Source organism: Malania oleifera, chromosome 9, assembly GCF_029873635.1.
Source record: "Malania oleifera isolate guangnan ecotype guangnan chromosome 9, ASM2987363v1, whole genome shotgun sequence".
NCBI lineage: Eukaryota > Viridiplantae > Streptophyta > Magnoliopsida > Santalales > Ximeniaceae > Malania > Malania oleifera.
Window position 1 is genome coordinate 42,047,877 of NC_080425.1, and position 18,966 is coordinate 42,066,842.

The following is an 18,966-nucleotide window of genomic DNA, read 5'->3' on the forward strand; positions in this document are numbered from 1 at the left end:
CTAAGCCTTAGGATAGAAATCTCTAATTAAATAGAGGTTGGGTCGTCATCCAAATCAAAACATAAACTAGGCTCCACAAAAGCCCAACAGGATCCATAGAATTTATCAACCATCCTTTGACAATGGCATTGTCGGTACACCATTTTCCAAAAGGATGGATCTGACTGCGGTGGTCATGGATAGTCGCCGTTGACATAGCCCAATTTGTCTTTGCCAGAGATGTACATCTCAACAATCTGGGACCAAATGGCGTAGTTGGAACATCCGAATTGATGACAATTGGAGTGGTCAAGTTTTTGGTGATCAAAGTTGGGCCCTGGACTTTGGATAAAGCTTTGGTCATTTGGTTGGTAAGATTGGTGAGGATGGAGTTGGTATGTGGTGAAGAGTCACTATTGGAGTTGATGATAATGCCAGTGTCGGCCTAGGAGGCACAGATCAAACAAATAAAGCTAGAGTTTTTTCAGTGGAAGGAGCCAAGGATCAAATTCCTTGATCTGATACCATGTTAATTCTGCAATCAATTCTGCAATGATTTTATTTCCTCTCCCTTATTTTTTACATTGAAAGAATACATTTAAATAGGAAAAAAACTTGCAATCCTATTTTGGTAATACAGATATCACAACAATTAATACACATATCACATCAATGAGGATTTACATCTACAACTACATCTTTCCGAAGTTAATTTCTCACAACTCACGCCAGCAAAATCTATATTTGGGTGGATTTGAATAAATTTCAAAATAAATTATATTATATTTTATCCAAATCTAATACAAATTCAAATTCAAGACCACTTTAAACATAGGGTAAATGAATTCAATTCAAAATTTGGATTTTCCTAGTAAAAGAAAATTTATAACATTGATTGAAGTGTAAAGTACACGGCATGCACTCGAGTTTAATATTTTAATCATTTAATGAATTTCTCTAAGTTTATATCAACCAAAGATTAAGTTTTAGCTTGGTCCAATTGTTCTTGATAAGTTCAATTAGTTATTACTTATGGGTCCTATGGTATTTGTTTGCATGAATAAAAATTACAGAATTGTTAAAGTATTAGCAATTCTTTATCATACATACTAGAAAACGTTAATGCTCGAGCAAATCATATATTAGTACAAATTATAAGAAATGTGTTATCAAACAGGTTTTAACTTTGTGATTTGCTTATAAATGTAGAATAAATTTACTAAATTCTAATTTCAAACAAAACATTAGTTATTATGTTACAAAATAAATTGCTGATGGAATGGTAAAAAATTTATTTTGAGGAATGACAAATTGTATATTTACGATCCCTCATAAATTATTTTTAATTGAAGCCATCATTGAATTGCTATTTAATTGACTTCACCTAAGTCTATAGCCAGTCTTAACTGTGTAAACCTTTGTCTAAGAACAATTACTGCAAGGCAAACCTTCCAAGGCCTGCATATCCCCTTACCTAGTGACTTGCAATAGGATGAGTCGGATCACTTAATCTGCCTATTCTTTAGTTCGATGTCCAAACTAATTGAAGCTTCACAACGTACAAAATTCAAAAGCTGCATATCTCAATCATACTTTTCTTAGCCCAGGAGACTAGACAATGGATTGAGGAAAGAAAACAAGATGCAAAGGAGGGTGCCATGCAAGCAAAGGCCATTCCTTTCCCTCGATAGCTTCTCCCATAGAACCCCACGCATAAAGATAAACCAGACCAAGGTCCATGCATTATTTTCTTGTTACGTGCAAAATTTAATTATTAACGACAACAAACAAACTAGCTAACTAGGCAATAATTAATGTCTTTTCTGGCTCGTCGTCCTCGCATGCGGATCAGCGGAGTCCAGAGAATGAGAATCTACCACTACTACTGGTGTCGCCACTGCCACCGGAGCATTCTCATCGCCGCCGGGAACCCACCGGAACTAAGACTCTGTCCCCGCTGCCTCACACAACTTCCGCCACTCCACGGCGCCGTCCCCGCCACCCTGCCTCGACGGCGAAACAACCGTCGTTTTGATTCTTACATATGGGAACCCGAAACCGATCGAGACGGACCCGTTTCCCGGTCATGGATAGTCCTCCAAGTTTCCGGACTCGGATCAAGACCCGTTGCCCCGTACGCGGAAAATGTGGATCCAGCTCATGATGAAGCCCTCCGTTCGAGTACTGGTGACGGTGATTTTGAGCTTTTTAATGATCAAGAGCTAGCGCCGAACAACCGCCCGGCGGGGGCTCCGGCCACTGAAGCCCTGCGAGCGGCAAAGGTGACGGCGGGGCACATAGGCCAAGACTCGGAGTGCCCCATTTGCAAGGAGGAATATGAAGTTGGTGGGGAGGTTAGAGAGATGCCTTGCAGCCATTTTTATCATTCGGAATGCATACTTGCCTGGCTGCGGATTCATAATTCCTGCCCAGTTTGTCGGTACCAGCTCCCACCACCTTCTTCTTCTTCTTCTTCTTCTTCTTCCTTTGCTACTCCTAATGTTAATTGTTAGTGAATATAGACTGAAGATATAAAACAAAGGAGATGCAGGAAATCACTCACACTAAAATTGAATTACAAACTTGGCTATTAGATAGCCTTACAAAGAAAACTGAAACAAACGCAAACATAGTCCATGTTTTACAACTACTACCCACATTTTACAATTGCTATATTGTGGCAGTAACCACTTGACCCCACTAAGTTAAATATAAAACTAACATTTCCTCCCTTAAACTAAATGCTATAAGCTTGAGTTTACATCATTCTGTGGTAGATAGACTCACCACTGGTTGTTTTTCTTATGACCAAGAAATTGCCCCTGAACTCAACAACAAAAATACATGGCCTGGTGTACTCTTTCTACCGTCTAAATCACCAGCATAGTCACTATGAGTGTAAGCAACAAGTTCATAATCTCCTCCCTTTTTCTATAAAAAATCCCAAAATCAATTGTTCCTTTTAAATAACGCAACACCCTTTTTGCTATCTGTAGATGTAGTTCAGTAGGTTTCTCCATATACCTATTAATGATGCTTACTACAAACATTAAATCTGGTCAAGTGGTTGTGAGGTACATAAGACTTCCTACAATCTGCTTATAGTAAGTCTTGTCCACTTTAACTCCTTCATCTGTCGCAAGCTTGCAAACAGGAACAATGAGATTAAAGCAGACTTACTTTTATCCATTCCAAACCATAGACACCCTAATTTTTACTAGGTCTTCTCAATTTTGAAATAAAGGCCCTGAATCAAAAGTGTGAAGGTGGGGATTGTTCATCTTTAATGGACTGGCCCTAAGTTCCTAAGTTGATAGGACTAGGCTTGATTTACCTAGCCATGTTCCTAAATGTCCCTAACCAGTTTTTCAAAATCATGTCATGAAAATTTAAGTGAGGGTTAGGAATCCTTAAAATCATTGCTTTAGCAAAAATTGGTTGATTAATTGAAAGTCCTTGAATTCTTAATTCATATTTGTTTTCGACCAAGTCCCTAAGTTGATACGGTTACTAATAAATTACCCACCTAATCATACTCTTAAGTGCAAATTATTTTAAGATCAAATTGTGGAAATATAGGTGGTGTAAAATCCTTTGCTGATTACCTAAAAATTTTTGAAATTTTAGTTTATGTTTATTTTCATACACAAGTAGTAGCCCAAACATGAATTGAAATACTTTATTATGATGGCATGAGGTACAAAAAAATTACAAATGAAATACAGGGAATTATAGTACAGTTACACAAAAGGGAAATACAAAAAATGTGTACAGATACAGAAAATTACAAATGAAATGCAGGAAATAAAAAGCAAATCAAAATCCTCAGTTGAGCTTCGGGCATATTCCAAAGCATCTTCGAGGGTCCTATTCACCAAGTTAGAAAGAAAAATTAGAAAAGTGAGCTATTAAATGGAAATGCAAAATAAACATGTGCGCAATAAAGCTCTCTCTCGAGAAACTGCCAACTATTCCCTCCACTCGCTGTCCGAATCTCTTTTAGTTGAAGAACTAACCAAATTGCCGGAATAGGGGAACTGATTTCTGTTGGAATGGATCGAGAGGAGAAAAAAACCTGTCTAGACTTGCACAGATAGAAGGAAGGAGAGCAATTAGAAGAGGGGAGTGCGATTGACATAGGGGGAGAGAGCAATTAGCACAGACACTTAAGCAATTGAGATAGAATTAAGAGAAGAAGAGAAAGAAATTTCAAAAGGAAACTTTAAAAGCTGCAGCAATCTTGCAGAGGCTTTCATAGGTTGGATCCAATCCCTCGAGTAGGCACTCCATAGTGCCTACGTTTAGAATATGGAAGAGTTCAAGAAGCCAACCCAGAGAGACACCCTAACTGACACTTTAGACAGATACACAAAAAGTACCGAAAGATCAAAAGAGAGGAAGACAAGAGGTAAAATGAATAGGTTTTCCATTCCTTAGTTGTATTCTAACTATGCTAGACTATGTATGAAACCGTGAATGCAGGGAGCCAAACCCAAGATCGAGTTTGACCCTGAACCTAAGACTGAGCCCTAGCCAAAACTCCCTAAACTTGAACCTAGGACTGAGCCCTAACCAAACCCCTAGAACCTCTAAACTGAGCCTTAACCAACCTTTGAACCTCTGACTAAGCCTTGACCTAGCTTTGACTAAACCCCATAACCAGAAACTAGAACCCACACCTTTGAACCAAACCCTCCTGAGCCAAGACTCCCAAACCAAACACCACTTTGAAACCCTAAAGGCCCACATCCTTTTTCTTAAAAAAAAAATAAATAAATAACAGAGGCCCGTTTGTTTTAAAAGCTTAAAATGTGTTTTATTAAAACCAAAGCCAAAACCTATTTTAAATTAACCCGAAGCCAAAACCCATTTTTAAAAACCCAAGACCATCTCTGTTTTCAAAAATAAAATCCAATCCCGTTTGACTTTCAAAGTGACATGAGCCCGCTAAGCCCTTGTCAAACCAAACCCACCTCCGTTTTAAATAAAACCCAAGTCTATTTTTTAAAAAATCAAGCCCATACCCAAACCAAGCCCATCAAACTCCAGCCTAATATGTGTCAGACCCACTACGTCCACTCGAGCCTAACAGAGTCTCCACGAACCATCGGGTTGACTCGTGCGATTCAACTCCATTGCAACTCACTGGGTTACGATTCAAATGAGTTACCTCATCTCTAAACCCTAACCTTTGAACTAGAAAACCCTAGAATCACTCAATCTTGAGCACTCAATAGTATCTCATGCACACAATGACACACAGAAAACAAAAAGATTTGAGTAAGGAAATGGTACTTATCTTGTGCACCTTAGGCAATTGAGTAGGCCTCCTTCTAGATCTTGAGTCCAACATCATCGTTGAAACGCCTTCGAGTGTTCTTAAGTTCGCCATTTTAAAGGCAAGCGAAATAGTGGTTTCAGTGTAAACAGAGAAAAAAGGGAGTTGTAAAGTAACAACTAGGGTTTTGATCTTTAAAGAAACAAAGATCCGAACCTTAAGGTTGTTTGAAAATAAAGAGAGAATGACAGGGTTTCAAATCTTCTGAGAGATTTTCAGAGTTGGATCGATTTATACTGAAAGACACGCTTTATGTAATCAGCTTTAGTATTTATTAATAATTTCAATTAATCCATTTTAATGAGAATCATTATGAGCAATGTTTGTCTGACATTATTTATTTAATGATTATGCATGTTCATCTTTTGTGAATTTCAGTGTTATCCTAAGAGGGGGGTGAATTGGGTATTTTTAAAATTAAGTCCTTAAAGTTCTAATTTTGAAAACTATCAATTACAAACTTGCAAGCTACTTAATAACTAGCTCAATGTTTCACAATTAATCAATTTAATGTGTCTTTATCAATCCTACAATTTTACCCAATTACTCATAAATGTACCAAATATTCAATACATACACAATAAGCAGATAATTTCAATGCAAGAGGAAGTTAAAAGGAGTTAAGGGAAGAGAAATATAAACTCGATTTTACGAGGTTCAGCCTACCCCAGCTTACGTCCTCACCTTTAGCAACCCACTCAAGGATTCCACTAAAAAACCCGCTCCTTTAACTGGGACAGAACTTCCCTCACAATATGCTACTTACAAGAGGCGTAACTTCCTCCTCAACCCTGGTTCACAGCCCAAACCGTGAATACAAAATAATGAATACAATTTCTACCACAACTCAAAATGCTTCTAACCAAACTAGTGAGTATAAGATAAATCTTAACACATAATCATATGATAAAAGCTTGAAGCTCAATATGTATGTAACAATATGATCTTTATATGAAGAATGAGATGCATCACAAATCTACCCTTTAATCAATATCTCAAAAAATAATTTTTATAGATTAAGGCTTCAGAGAACTTAGGGTTTGATTTTAGAGTAGGTTATGCAAGAATATAAAATAAGATCCCTTGTAAGAATAATCTTGAACAACACGTAGATCTAAGTTCTTGCTATCAAATAATTTATAAACTTAAATCTTTGAATAAAAATAAGACTTCGAATATTGCAAAGATTTAAACAATATTTTTCAAGTACCTTTTGCCCAATAATGTAAATCTTTTTATTTTTGAATAAAAATATAACTTTAAGTATCACAAGGATTCAAGCTTTATAATATTAGTCCTAAAATATTTTTTAAACAAATAACTTAAGGAAAATAGGTTTCTTGCTCCCAATAAGATTTTTAGATAAACAAATAATGGAGAAGACGATCATTTAATAAAAGATTGAAAACTCAATAAAATATTAATCCAAACCTCAAGATCAAACCAGATTTAGTAGAAGTTATGCTTGTATTCGCTTGGATCCTGAAGATGCAAATGCCAGACAAATATGAATTCTTTGGAGTGCGGGCAAAAGTTCTTAGCTAAGATTCAAAGCTCTCAAAAGTAAGCCAAAAATTTATGCAATATTTTTAAGGCTCTCAAGAGATAGGCAAAAAGTGTTCTTCTAGGGTTTAGGGTTAGTGTATATAAGCAATCTCGCCATCTAAACAATTTATGGCCTTTAGATCATTTAAAATATTATATTTACATCTATGTCCACACTGAAACGTCGTTCTACGCCGCGACCTTCATTGATGAATGGATACGTTTGTCAATGAGTCTACAACACTCGTTCGTCAATGAGAGCACTGTCTTAATTTTTTGGCTATCAGTATATTTTCGTCAATAAGACAACACTATTCATCGCCGAGTGGCCTTCATGCATTCGTCGATGAGGCCATGGGGTTCGTCGACGAGGCCTCTGAAATTTGCATCTAAAAATTCTTTCAACCTAGAACTAATGTAAATTAATCTTTCATGAATTGCATGAGTCCTAAGGTCAGTCTAGGGAATGTTTGAGCTTCGAATTATATGATATGACATATGTAAATACATTCGATTCTAAATTGGATTGAGCCAAGTGATATGTACTTTAGGTTCCTCATGGCTTCCATACAAGTTTACCATTCGTGCATTCTAAATCATGATCCTATTCAAAAACTCAATTGCACAGGTCAAATACCAAGTGATTTGTCATTATCAAAATAGGACTAGACTCATAGAGTCAAAATCTTTTATTCTATATAGTAGGTGTTCTAGTGTGCAGAGTATGACTTATACATAGAATATTAGATCATCAGTTTTTGTAGAATATAAGTTTATTGTTCATAATATTAAATGAAATTGGACACACCATTGGTAGGACTATAGAACAAGGTTTTAATATATTTATTTTGACTATTGGGAATGGTATAGTTCCAAATCCTTGTGCTAGTACACTTTGTGTATTGAACAAGACCGTCTTGGGGTAATTAGTTTTATACTGACTATATAAAACAATTAATACCTTATGGTTATTATGAGTGCTTATGTTCTTAATCCTTATATGATTATTGGACACGTGCATATAGTGTTTATTACTTTGATTCATAGAAGAGTGAGATTATTTATGGGTCAAAATACTCACTGAGTTGGGTGATGACATTATGTGTATGGTGAACATTAATTATTGATGGAATCCATGTCCTAGTATCGAGATTGATGATACCCCTTGAGGAAACTTATAAGTTTTGATTGTGTCAAACCCTGCAGGTGGATTTTGAATCTGGCACATCAAATAAGTTAAGTGGAAGGTCTTAGGGAATTAATATGCCAATTAATTAAATTGTCAATAATTTAATTTAATAGACAGGTATTTGTAATCTTTACGTGGGGAGGTAAATAAGCATTTAATAATAGAAGTACAAAATTTAATTTCGAATATGACAAGGAGTGCAATTATAATTCTTTAGTGGTATGAATTATAATTAACGTAATTAAGTATGAATTTGGGTCAGATTAGGAATTCTTAATTATGTGGGAAGGCCTAGTCATATTTGCCCAAAGGTCCATGCCGTAGCCTATATATACACGCGCTCCTTTCACCAGTGAAGGGAGATGAGCAAACTCACAGAGGCAAATGTTTTCGTGAGAGCCAAAACCCGGCACTACGTAATGGAAAACAAGGATTCATGGTGTTATGATGCAAGTTGCTTGACCATAATAGCTGGACATTTATTATATCATATTTCTTGTTTATATATGCTTGCTTGGCGTGTTTTTTGTTCTTGCGCTATGTCATTAGCATGTAAAAATTTCAATTTTCAATGTTGGTTTATGCATGTGCAATTACAGAATGAAATTAATCCCCAAGTTATAATACAACTTTTTTTATAAAGAAAAATGTTAAAGGAATTTAGAATTTTATTTTTTTGCATGTACTTTAGTTACCAATATTGGAATATTAAATTTATTTGAATATTAAACATGCGTTTGTATCCCTCACGAATTAAATAACTAAGTGGGTGAGGGAATTTATTACATATAAATCCCATGGTCTCCATCACTAGTTTATAGGTGAAGTAATTAATTTTATGTGATGATATTTGTGTCTTCCTCCCCATCAAATGTAATTAATTACAGATTCACCAAGTATAAACTCTAGTAATTGTTAGTATTGGGTCATCTCTCCATATGGGGATTCACTACGGGACCATAGGCCTAGTATTATGTGATGGTATACACTTAGCAATGAATAATAGTATCCTCACCATCTGAGTCACTTCTTTTGTTTATAAGACCAAAGTTAAGTCAACAGTTTTATTTTGTTTGGCATAGTTACTTGCCTAGATAGTAAAATTAATAGGTCCTCACCTGTCTACACAAATGTTGAATAGTAGACGACCTCCCATCGAGGTGTACTACTCACGGTGTGTTGGCTTGCTGACAGATTCTTTAAAAGAAAATATTGGTAGAAGGAACCATATTCTTTTAATTGAATTAAAAGTTTATGATTACTCGTCATATTTTGTTATAATATGTGATTCTTAGGATTAAAATGGATTTCCATCCCCTAGATGTTATTCTCAAAGAAAACAAACTGGTTGGCCCTAATTATATTGGCTGGAAAAGGAACTTAGACATTGTACTTACTGCATAGGAGTACAAGTATGTGCTTGTAAAGGTATGTCTATAGAAAACCGGTGAAGGGGCAATCGATGAGGAAACCTAGACTTACCAGAACTGGATTAAGGCTAATGAGATGGCGTGGTGTTACATTTTGGCATCTATGTCGAATGTTCTGCAACATCAGCATCAGTCTATGCCTTATACCTATGATATAATGTAGAACTTCAAAGAAATGTTTGGGATCAAAATCATACTACTAGGTTGACTGCTATGAAGGAACTCATGAGTACTACTATGATAGAAGGGACCCTAGTAAGGGATCATGTTTTGAATATGATTGGTCTTCTCAATGAGTTAGAGATCCTTGGAGCTGAAATTGATGGGGAAACCTGGGTCAATATCGTTCTTCAGTCACTTCCTGACACTTTCAAGCAGTTTTTCCTGAACTACAATATGAATAAGCTCTCCTACTCATCGGTAGAACTACTTAAAGAGCTTCAAGCAACTGAGGGCCTCATCAGGAAGCCAACTATTGCTCTTGTGACTGAGAAAGGTTCTTCTTCTAGGTCGAAAGTCTGAAAGAAGCATAAAAAGATTCAGAAACCATAGGGAACTCCTCTAGTAGTATGTGGGCCGTAGGATGGAGTGAAAAAGCCTAAAGGCAAGTATTTTCTCTGCAAGCATCCAGAGCACTGGAAATCACGATGTCCAGTTTATCTCTCCAAATAGAACAATAAAGAGGTTCCAGCAAACCCGCCAGCTAAGTGATGGGGAGATTTACGTATTTCTTGGAGATGGCACGAGAATGTCAATAGTTACAGTAGGAGATATTCGCATTTTTTTTTTGGTGGAGATAGGATTTTAATATTGAAAGACTCTCTTTATATACCTTCCATTTGAAGGAATTTGATTTTAGTTTCCAAGTTGGTCGATCATGGATATTCCGTTTATTTTAATAACTCAGTTGTTATTAAATTAAATAAAAGTTTTATCTGTTCTGGTACATTGGTGGATGGTCTTTATATTATTAATCATGTTTCTCCTACAGTGCAACTAAATGAATTGAATAACACTGATAAAATACCATGTAAAAAAAAAAAAAAAAGACCTTAATTGAACCAAACTTATCTTTGGCACTTATGCCTAGGTATTAATCTGAGATGAGTTTTAAGGCTAGTTCAAAATAGACCATTAGGTTCATTAGAAGTGGAGCCACTACCAGTCTGTGAATCTTGCTTAGAAGATAAGATGACCAAGAGGCCCTTTTTGGCCAAGGGCTATAGAGTAAAAGAGGCATTAGAAGGGGTTCATTCTGATTTATGTGGCCCCATGAATATCCATACTAGAGGTGGCTTTGAGTATTTCGTTACTTTCATTGATGATTACTCAAGGTATGGGTATATTTATTTGATGCGCTGTAAGTCTGAATGCTTTGAGAAATTCAATGTATTTAAGGCAGAAATGAAGAAATGTCAGGGTAAATGTATCAAAACACTATGATCTGATTGTGGCAACGATTACCTCTCAGGAGAATTTGTTGATTACTAAGAGGTGGGAATTAAATAGCAGTTGTCTGCACCTAGTATGCCACAATAGAATAGTGTAGCAAAAAGAAGGAATATGACTTTTATGGACGTGGTTAGATCTATGATGAGTTATTCATATTTGCCTAATTCGTTTTGGGGGCAAGCATGAGAAACATCAGTGTTGGCCTTACAAGGCTTAACATCCTGTTTTGATGCTAACAAATAAGTAGAACTTAACATATTTGGTCAAATGATGACATTTCAGGAGTCAACTATAAGAAAGTAAGGTCAAGTATTTAGAAGGATTCATGAAAGCTTATATTTCAAAGGAGGATGATCATATGAAGCCCAAAGCATGAATTCAACGATGATTTAATAAAGCTTGAAGAAAATGATCACATGGAATGTTTTCCAAAGCTTACTCAATTCAAGTGATCAAGAATGAAAGCTCGGAGAACAATAAATCTCAGGACTAAGAGAACTCAAAGCAACAACTTCATATAAAAAGACTTCAAGGAGTTCAAGAAATGAAAAGTTGAATGAGTCTATAGGACACATTTTGTAAGTACTACAAGTATACTCAAATATGAAATCCTTTGAAGCTCATTAGGTACAAGAGACCTAGAGACCAAAAATTCAATCTTGGAAAATATTTTTTAAGTAAACAAATTAAAAATTCAAGATTTAAGAAGCAAATAGAGTTTTTGAAAAGTTATCTTAAAATCAGCATTTTTGAACTAGACAGAAGCCTGCCTGAAATCCCTCAGTAGGCTAACAAATTAAATGTTTTTAAGATGGATAGACAGAAGGTCACTAGGCTATTGATGATACCTTGATAGGCACTTGACATGGTAAATTTAGAAGCCTGACTGGGTTCTTCCAGACGACTACCACCCTTTCGCCTAAAGGTGACAGACTGCTACCATGCGGGAAATTTCAAAAATTTTTATAAAGGTAAAGTTTTTTAAAATTGATTGCTTGGGGCTCAAATTTGTCTAAAACTTGGACACTACTCCAAGTAAACTTGGGGACCAAGTTAAATGCTTTTCTAAATCTATAGATAGCCCCCAAGGCTATTGATTTTACTCACCAAGAATACAATTCAACTCTCAATCTCTCTCAATTGCTCTCATCATTCAAAGGCTCTATTGCTACCATATTGTGCACGAATTCTACTGAGTGTTACTAACTTTCAATCACTGATCTAATGCTTCAAATCTGAATCTTTCAATCATTGAAAGAATTAATCCGTGATAAAACTCCTTGAGCTTCAATTTCAATTTCATATTGATTTACTTTAAAGTATATAGTTTGAAATTGTACTAATTTGCTTTGTGTGAAATCATTATTGTACGCAACTTTTGTTTCTTGTTTCATTGACGATTCCAGGTCGTTGGATTGTTGGCCTAGTGTAGGGTATCACTTGGAGAGGTATAGCTCTAGCCTATTGAAGGAGTGACCGAGTGTGGGGTATCACTTGGAGAGGCGGTGCTCTAGTGTATTGAAGGAGTGTATAATGATTTTGTTCCACTCATAAAGGAATTGGTTTAGTGAATCCTTTGGTGGTTTGCCAAAGGCGAGGATGTAGGCTGGGGATAAACTGAACCTTGTAAAAAAACCCAGTGTAACTCCCTTTTCCCATACTCTCTTTAAATTCCAACAAACATATAAACTGCGTGGATGATTTAAATTCTTAATCATATATACTACGTAATTTCGGAAATTAAGTAAACTAAATGTTTAATTTGGTTTTGGGACTGTGGAAACTGAAAGGGAGTACGTTGGTTGATCAATACTTTGCATAAATCTCAAAGGGAGTACGTTGATTGGTTAACACCCAAAAACAAATTAACTAAGAGTTTATTTAAATTCTGAGTTGTTAGGAATTTGAGTTGTGGTCTGCATTGAATCAAATTACATTCACTATAGGGCTTGAATCAAATACACAGGGCTGCAAAAGCTGAAAGCTAAATCTTATATCTTGTTTAAATATATTGTGGTTAATTGGTTGGGTTGATTGATTGATGATTGTGTGGTTGTGTGGTTGTGGATTGAATCTAAGAACATTGAATTTTGTGTGATTGCTAAATCAACAAGACGTCAAGAAAGCTTTGAAAGAATTTAAAAGAGGTTAAGAATTCATAAAAATATTTAGAAGAAATTTTAATAACCCAATTCACCCCTCCTCTTGTTTAAATTTTAAAGTTGATTGCATAGGGCTCAAATTTGTCTAAAACTTGGACACTACTCCAAGTAAACTTGGGGACCAAGTTAAATGCTTTTCTAAATCTATAAATAGCCCCCAAGGCCATTGATTTTACTCACCAAGCATACAATTCAACTCTCAATCTCTCTCATTTGCTCTCGTCATTCAAAGGCTCTCTTGCTACCATATTGTGCACGAATTCTACCAAGTGTTGCTAACTTTCAATCACTAATCTTGTGCTTCAAATCTGAATCTTTCAATCATTGAAAGAATTAATTGGTGATAAAACTCCTTGAGCTTCAATTTCAATTTCATATTGATTTACTTTGAAGTATATAGTTTTGAAATTGTACTAATCTGCTTTGTGTGAAAGCATTATTGTACGCAGCTCTTGTTTCTTCTTTCATTGACGATTCCAAGTTGTTGGATTGTTAGCCAAGTGTGGGGTATCACTTGGAGAGGTATAGCTCTAGCATATTGAAGGAGTGACCGAGTGTGGGGTATCACTTGGAGAGGTGCTGCTCTAGCCTACTGAAAGAGTATGTAATAGTTTTGTTCCACCTGTAAAGGAACTAGTTTAGTGAATCCTTTGGTGGTTATCGAAAGGCGAGGACGTAGGCTAGGGATAAGTTGAACCTCATAAAAAAACTTAGTGTAACTCACTTTCCCTTACTGTTTTTAAATTCCAGCAAACATATAAATTGCATGGATGATTTAAATTCTTAATCATAGATACTACGTAATTTGGAAATTAAGTAAACTTAAGTTTAATTTGGTTTTGGGATTGCAAAAACCGAAAGGGAGTACGTTGGTTGATCAATACTTTGTGGAAACCTCAAATGGAGTACGTTGATTGGTTAACACCCAAAGACAAATTAACTAAGAGTTTATTTAAATTCTGAGTTGTTGGGAATTTGAGTTTTGGTTTGCATTGAATCAAATTACATTCACTACAGGGCTTGAATCAAATACGGGCTACAAAAGTTGAAAGCTGAATCTTATATCTTGTTTAAATATATTGTGGTTAATTGGTTTGGTTGATTGATTAAATGATTGTGTGGTTGTGGATTGAATAAAAGAACATTGAATTTTATGTGATTTCTAAATCAACAAGAAGTCGAGAAAACCCTGAAAGAATTTAAAAGAGGTTAAGAATTCATAAAAGGATTTAAAAGAAATTTTAATAACCCAATTCACCCCCCCCCCCACCTCTTGGGACTACACCTTGGTTTTCAATCAGCCTATACTTTGAACTTGGTACCATCTAAGTCAATACCCACTACACCCACAAAATCGTGGACTAGGCACAAACCTAGTCTGTGCCATGTTCGGATGTGGGGTAGTCCAACACACGTGCTAAATGGGAAAACAAATAAGTTGGAATCAAGGACAGATGTCTAATTATTTTATGGCTACCCTAGAGGAACGATAGGTGGTTAATTTTATTGTCCTAAGGATCATAAGGTCATTATTAGCACTAATGCTCGATTCTTAGAAGAGGACTATGTAATGAACCACAAACCAAGAAGTAGGATTGTTTTAAAAGAGTTGAGAGAAGATATACTAGCTATACCAATAGTGCAAAAAGAACCACCACAGAATAGAGTTATTGACATCCTATTGCCTCATCGTAGTGGTAGGAATGTTATAACTCGAGCTGAGTCTGACCCATCACGTGTAGCTACCATCAATATGTTGGTTGTACAACCAGTGCAGAATGATGGTGCACAAGGATCAGGATCAACACAGCAAAATGTGCCTCGTCGTAGTGGGAGGGTTGTACACTAGCCTAATCGGTATATGTTCTTAGAAGAGTCTTATGACAAGATCCTTGATGAACTGGACACTGAACCCGGCAACTACTATGAAGCACTTCAAGATAAAGATGCAGAACTCTAGTAGAAGGCTATGAATTCAGAGATGGAGTCCATGTACTCTAATCAAGTTTGGGATCTTGTAGAGCCACCCAAAGGGATAAAACACATCAGATGCAAGTGGATCGATAAGAAGAAGAGAGGAGCATATGGGAGGATGGAAACCTTCAAGGTTAGGCTTGTTGCAAAAGGGTTTACTCAGAAAGAGGGAATCGACTATGAGGAAACTTTCTCACCGATAGGCATGCTAAAGTCTATCCGGATTCTCTTATCCATTGTAGCTCATTTCAATTATGAAATTTGGCAAATGGATGTCAAGACAACTTTCCTTAATGGAAGTCTTGATGAGTGCATCTATATAGTACAACCAGCTAGTTTTGCAGAAGTAGGCCAACAACACTTTTTGTGCAAGCTTAAGAAGTCCATTTATGGACTTAAGCAGGCATCTAGGTATTGGAACATCCATTTTGATCGAGCCATTAAATCTTATGGTTTTGATCAATGCCCTGATAAGTCATGTGTATTCCAAAAGCATGATGGAAACGTGGTGGTATTCTTGGTGCTATATATGGATGATATCTTACTCAGTGGAAACAATATGGGGGTATTATCTTTGGTTAAGGTATGGTTATCCGAATAGTTTGACATCAAGGACTTGGGAGAAGCCGGTCACATCCTTGGGATCAAGTTTTTGCGAGATCACTAGCAAAGGATGTTGGGCTTATCACAAGCTACTTATGTCAATATGATTATTGTCCATTTTAGCATGCAAGATTCCAAGAAAGGGTTATTCCCTTTCAGACATGGAATCTCTCTATCCAAGGATGAGTGTCCTAAAACATCAATTGAGGTAGAGAACATGAAGGCAGTTCCTTATGCATCAGCAATAGGAAGCCTCATGTATGCTATGCTTTGCACTAGACCTGACATTTGTTTTGCCATAGGCATGGTCAACAAATATCAGTCTAACCCAGGGCGAGAACACTGGATTGCAGTAAAACATATAATCAAGTACTTGAAAAGGACTAGGGATTATATGTTGGTTTATCAGGTAGGTAGCCTAGTACCCATTGGGTACACATACTCAGATTTTCAGTTAGATAAGGATTCTAAAAAATCAATCTCGGGAAATGTGTTTACCCTAGGAGGTGGATCCATTAGTTGGAGAAGTATCAAGCAATCATGTGTTGTTGATTCCACTATGGAGGCCAAATATATGGCAGCCTCCGAGGCAGCCAAAGAGGTCGTTTGTCTCAGGAACTTTCTATTGGATTTAGGAGTGGTGCCTTCGATACAATCGCCTATTACACTTTACTGAGAAAATTTCAGGGCGATTGCTAACTCAAAGGAACCTAGGAGCCACAGGAGGGCAAAACACATTGAGCGCAAGTATCACCTGATATGAGATATCGTGTAGAGAGGTGATGTAATGGTGATTGAGATTGCATCGGAAAGCAACCTAGCAAACTCGTTTACAAAGAGCTTACCAGCTAGTACTTTTGATAGTCATGTAGAGGGAATGGGAGTGAGATGTATGACAGCATGGCTTTGAGTCTAAGTTGGAGATTGTTAGGGATTTATACTAAAAGACATGATTTATGTAATCGGTTTTAGTATTTATTAATAATTTAAGTTATTCCATTTTAATAAGGATCTTTGTAAGCAATGTTTGCCTGACATTATTTATTTAATGATTATGCATGTGTGTTTTTTATTCTATATAGTTGGTGATCTAGTGTGTAGAGTATGACTTATACACAAAAGATGATATCATCAGTTCTTATAGAATATAAGTTTATTGTTCACAGTATTAACTGAAATTGGAGATACCATTGGTAGGATTGTAGCATAAGGTTTTAATAGGTCTGTCTTGACTATTAGGAATGGTACAGTTCCAACTCCTTGTGCTAGTACCCTTTGTGTGCATTGAACAGGACCATCTTGGGGTAACTGTTTTAATACTAACTATATAAAATAATTAATACCTCATGGTTATTATGAGTGCTTATGTTGTTAGTCCTAATATGATTATTGGACATGGGCATATAGTGTTTATTACTTTGATTCATAGAAGAGTGAGATTCTTGATAGGTCAAAATACTTAGTGAGTTGAGTGATGACATTATGTGTATGGTGAACATCAATTATTGATGGAATCCACGTCTCAGTATCGGGATGGATGATACCCTCTTGAGGAAACTTATAAGTTTTGATTGTGTCAAACCCTGCTAGTGGATTTTGAATTCAGCACATCAAATAAGTTAAGTGGAAGGTCTCGGGGAATTAATATGTCAATTAATTAAATTTTTAATAATTTAATTTAATAGACAGGTATCTGTAATCTTTACGTGGGGAGATAAATAAGAATTTAGTAATAAGACCTCAAAATTTAATTTCAAATATGACAAGGAGTGCAATTATAATTCTTTAGTGGTATAAGATATTATTAATGTAATTAAGAATGAATTTGGGTCAGATTAAGAATTCTTAATTACGTGGGAAGCCCTAGTAATATTTGCCCAGAGGTCCCTACTATAGCCTATATATACACGTGCTTCATTCAGCAGCAAGGGGAGATGAGCAAACTCTCATAAAGGCAAACGTTTTCGTGAGAGAAGAAAATCTTAGTAGCCGCTTACAAGCCCACTCTCTCATGAGCAAGGCATGTTCAAGGAATACAGTAGAAGATTCTTGGTCTTCTTCAAGAGCTTGTTGTCGTCCTTGTAGATTTTGCATCAAACGAGACAGATCTCGCAGGTATAATCCTAATTGCGTAATTAGGGATTGCATGATTCGATTATTATTTTCTTGTTATCTGTATACACTACAATCGGATCTTAGGGCTATTCCGCAAGTCCCTTCAAGAACAACGTTAGTGTTTTCAAATATATATATATATATATATATATATATATATATATATATATATATATATATAAGAGTTTCAAAAAGAAAAGTGAGTTTTAGAGAGAAAAGGGAGTTTGAGATCGCTTGATGAAATAGAGAGGGGGAAAGAGTAGTTGATTTTAGGGTTTCAAGAAGGAAGAAAGGGTTTCATATAGGAGCAAGCTGAATATTTGAAACCCTAGGGTTTCATATTGCTCAAAGGAGATGAGTGAGAAATAGGAGAGAACATCAGAGAGAAAGAAAGAAGAAAGAGAGAAAAGAGAGAGAACCGAGATAGCCTTGGCAGACCCACCTCCACACACACACAATGTTACATGGCTCCCTCTGAGCTGTTCGATATGTGCTTCTCCATGATGTTAGGATCGTGCCATATCATTGATTCATGTCATTTTCCCTCGCCCCTCCCATCGGTTAACACGTGGTATTACATTCTCCATTCATTTAGCGCCTCACGTGACCATGCTTCAGCCGTCCGATCTATTTTTCTTAGTGACACGCATGATCATAACACGCCAGTGATCCGGGTCACCTTTGACTATCCCACTCGATAGCCAACACGTGGCTAGGTGATGTCACATGGATGTCACTCGCTGCAGGCTTTAAATGAATATATATATACACTAGCCATGTGTCCTCACCCAAAGACGACAAATGGCCTAGATCAGTTGACCCGATCTGGTTCTCTGCAAACCAGTTGACCCTCTGAACCAGTTTGAACCAGCCTTTTATTTTCTTTACTTATTTTCATATCATATTATTTATTTGACTAAAAATTCAAGAAAAATATGGCAAAATCACAAAAAATCAAAAAAGTCAAAGAAAAATAAATAAATAAAATATTTTTTGGGACAGAAAATTGTTTTTTCACATTTTTCATCCCAAATGATTCCAAAAACCTCCCAAAAAAAATTGTAAATATTATTTAATATCTAGAAAAATTTTATAAATTTTTGAAATAAATCTGAGAATTATTTTCATAAATTTTTTTCTTATTTTCTTTCCCTATGATTTCCAAAAGGGGCATGCGCT

The 18,966-nt window shown here is 36.0% G+C and overlaps 1 protein-coding gene across 1 annotated transcript; it reads left to right on the forward strand.

Annotated features, from left to right (window-relative positions):
• Positions 1-1,820: 1,820 nt before the first annotated feature.
• Positions 1,821-2,492, forward strand: LOC131163434 (E3 ubiquitin-protein ligase RDUF2-like). Its single transcript, XM_058120022.1, has one exon. It carries the CDS (start codon positions 1,821-1,823, stop codon positions 2,490-2,492), a length of 672 nt encoding a protein of 223 aa, XP_057976005.1.
• The last annotated feature ends 16,474 nt before the right edge of the window (positions 2,493-18,966 follow it).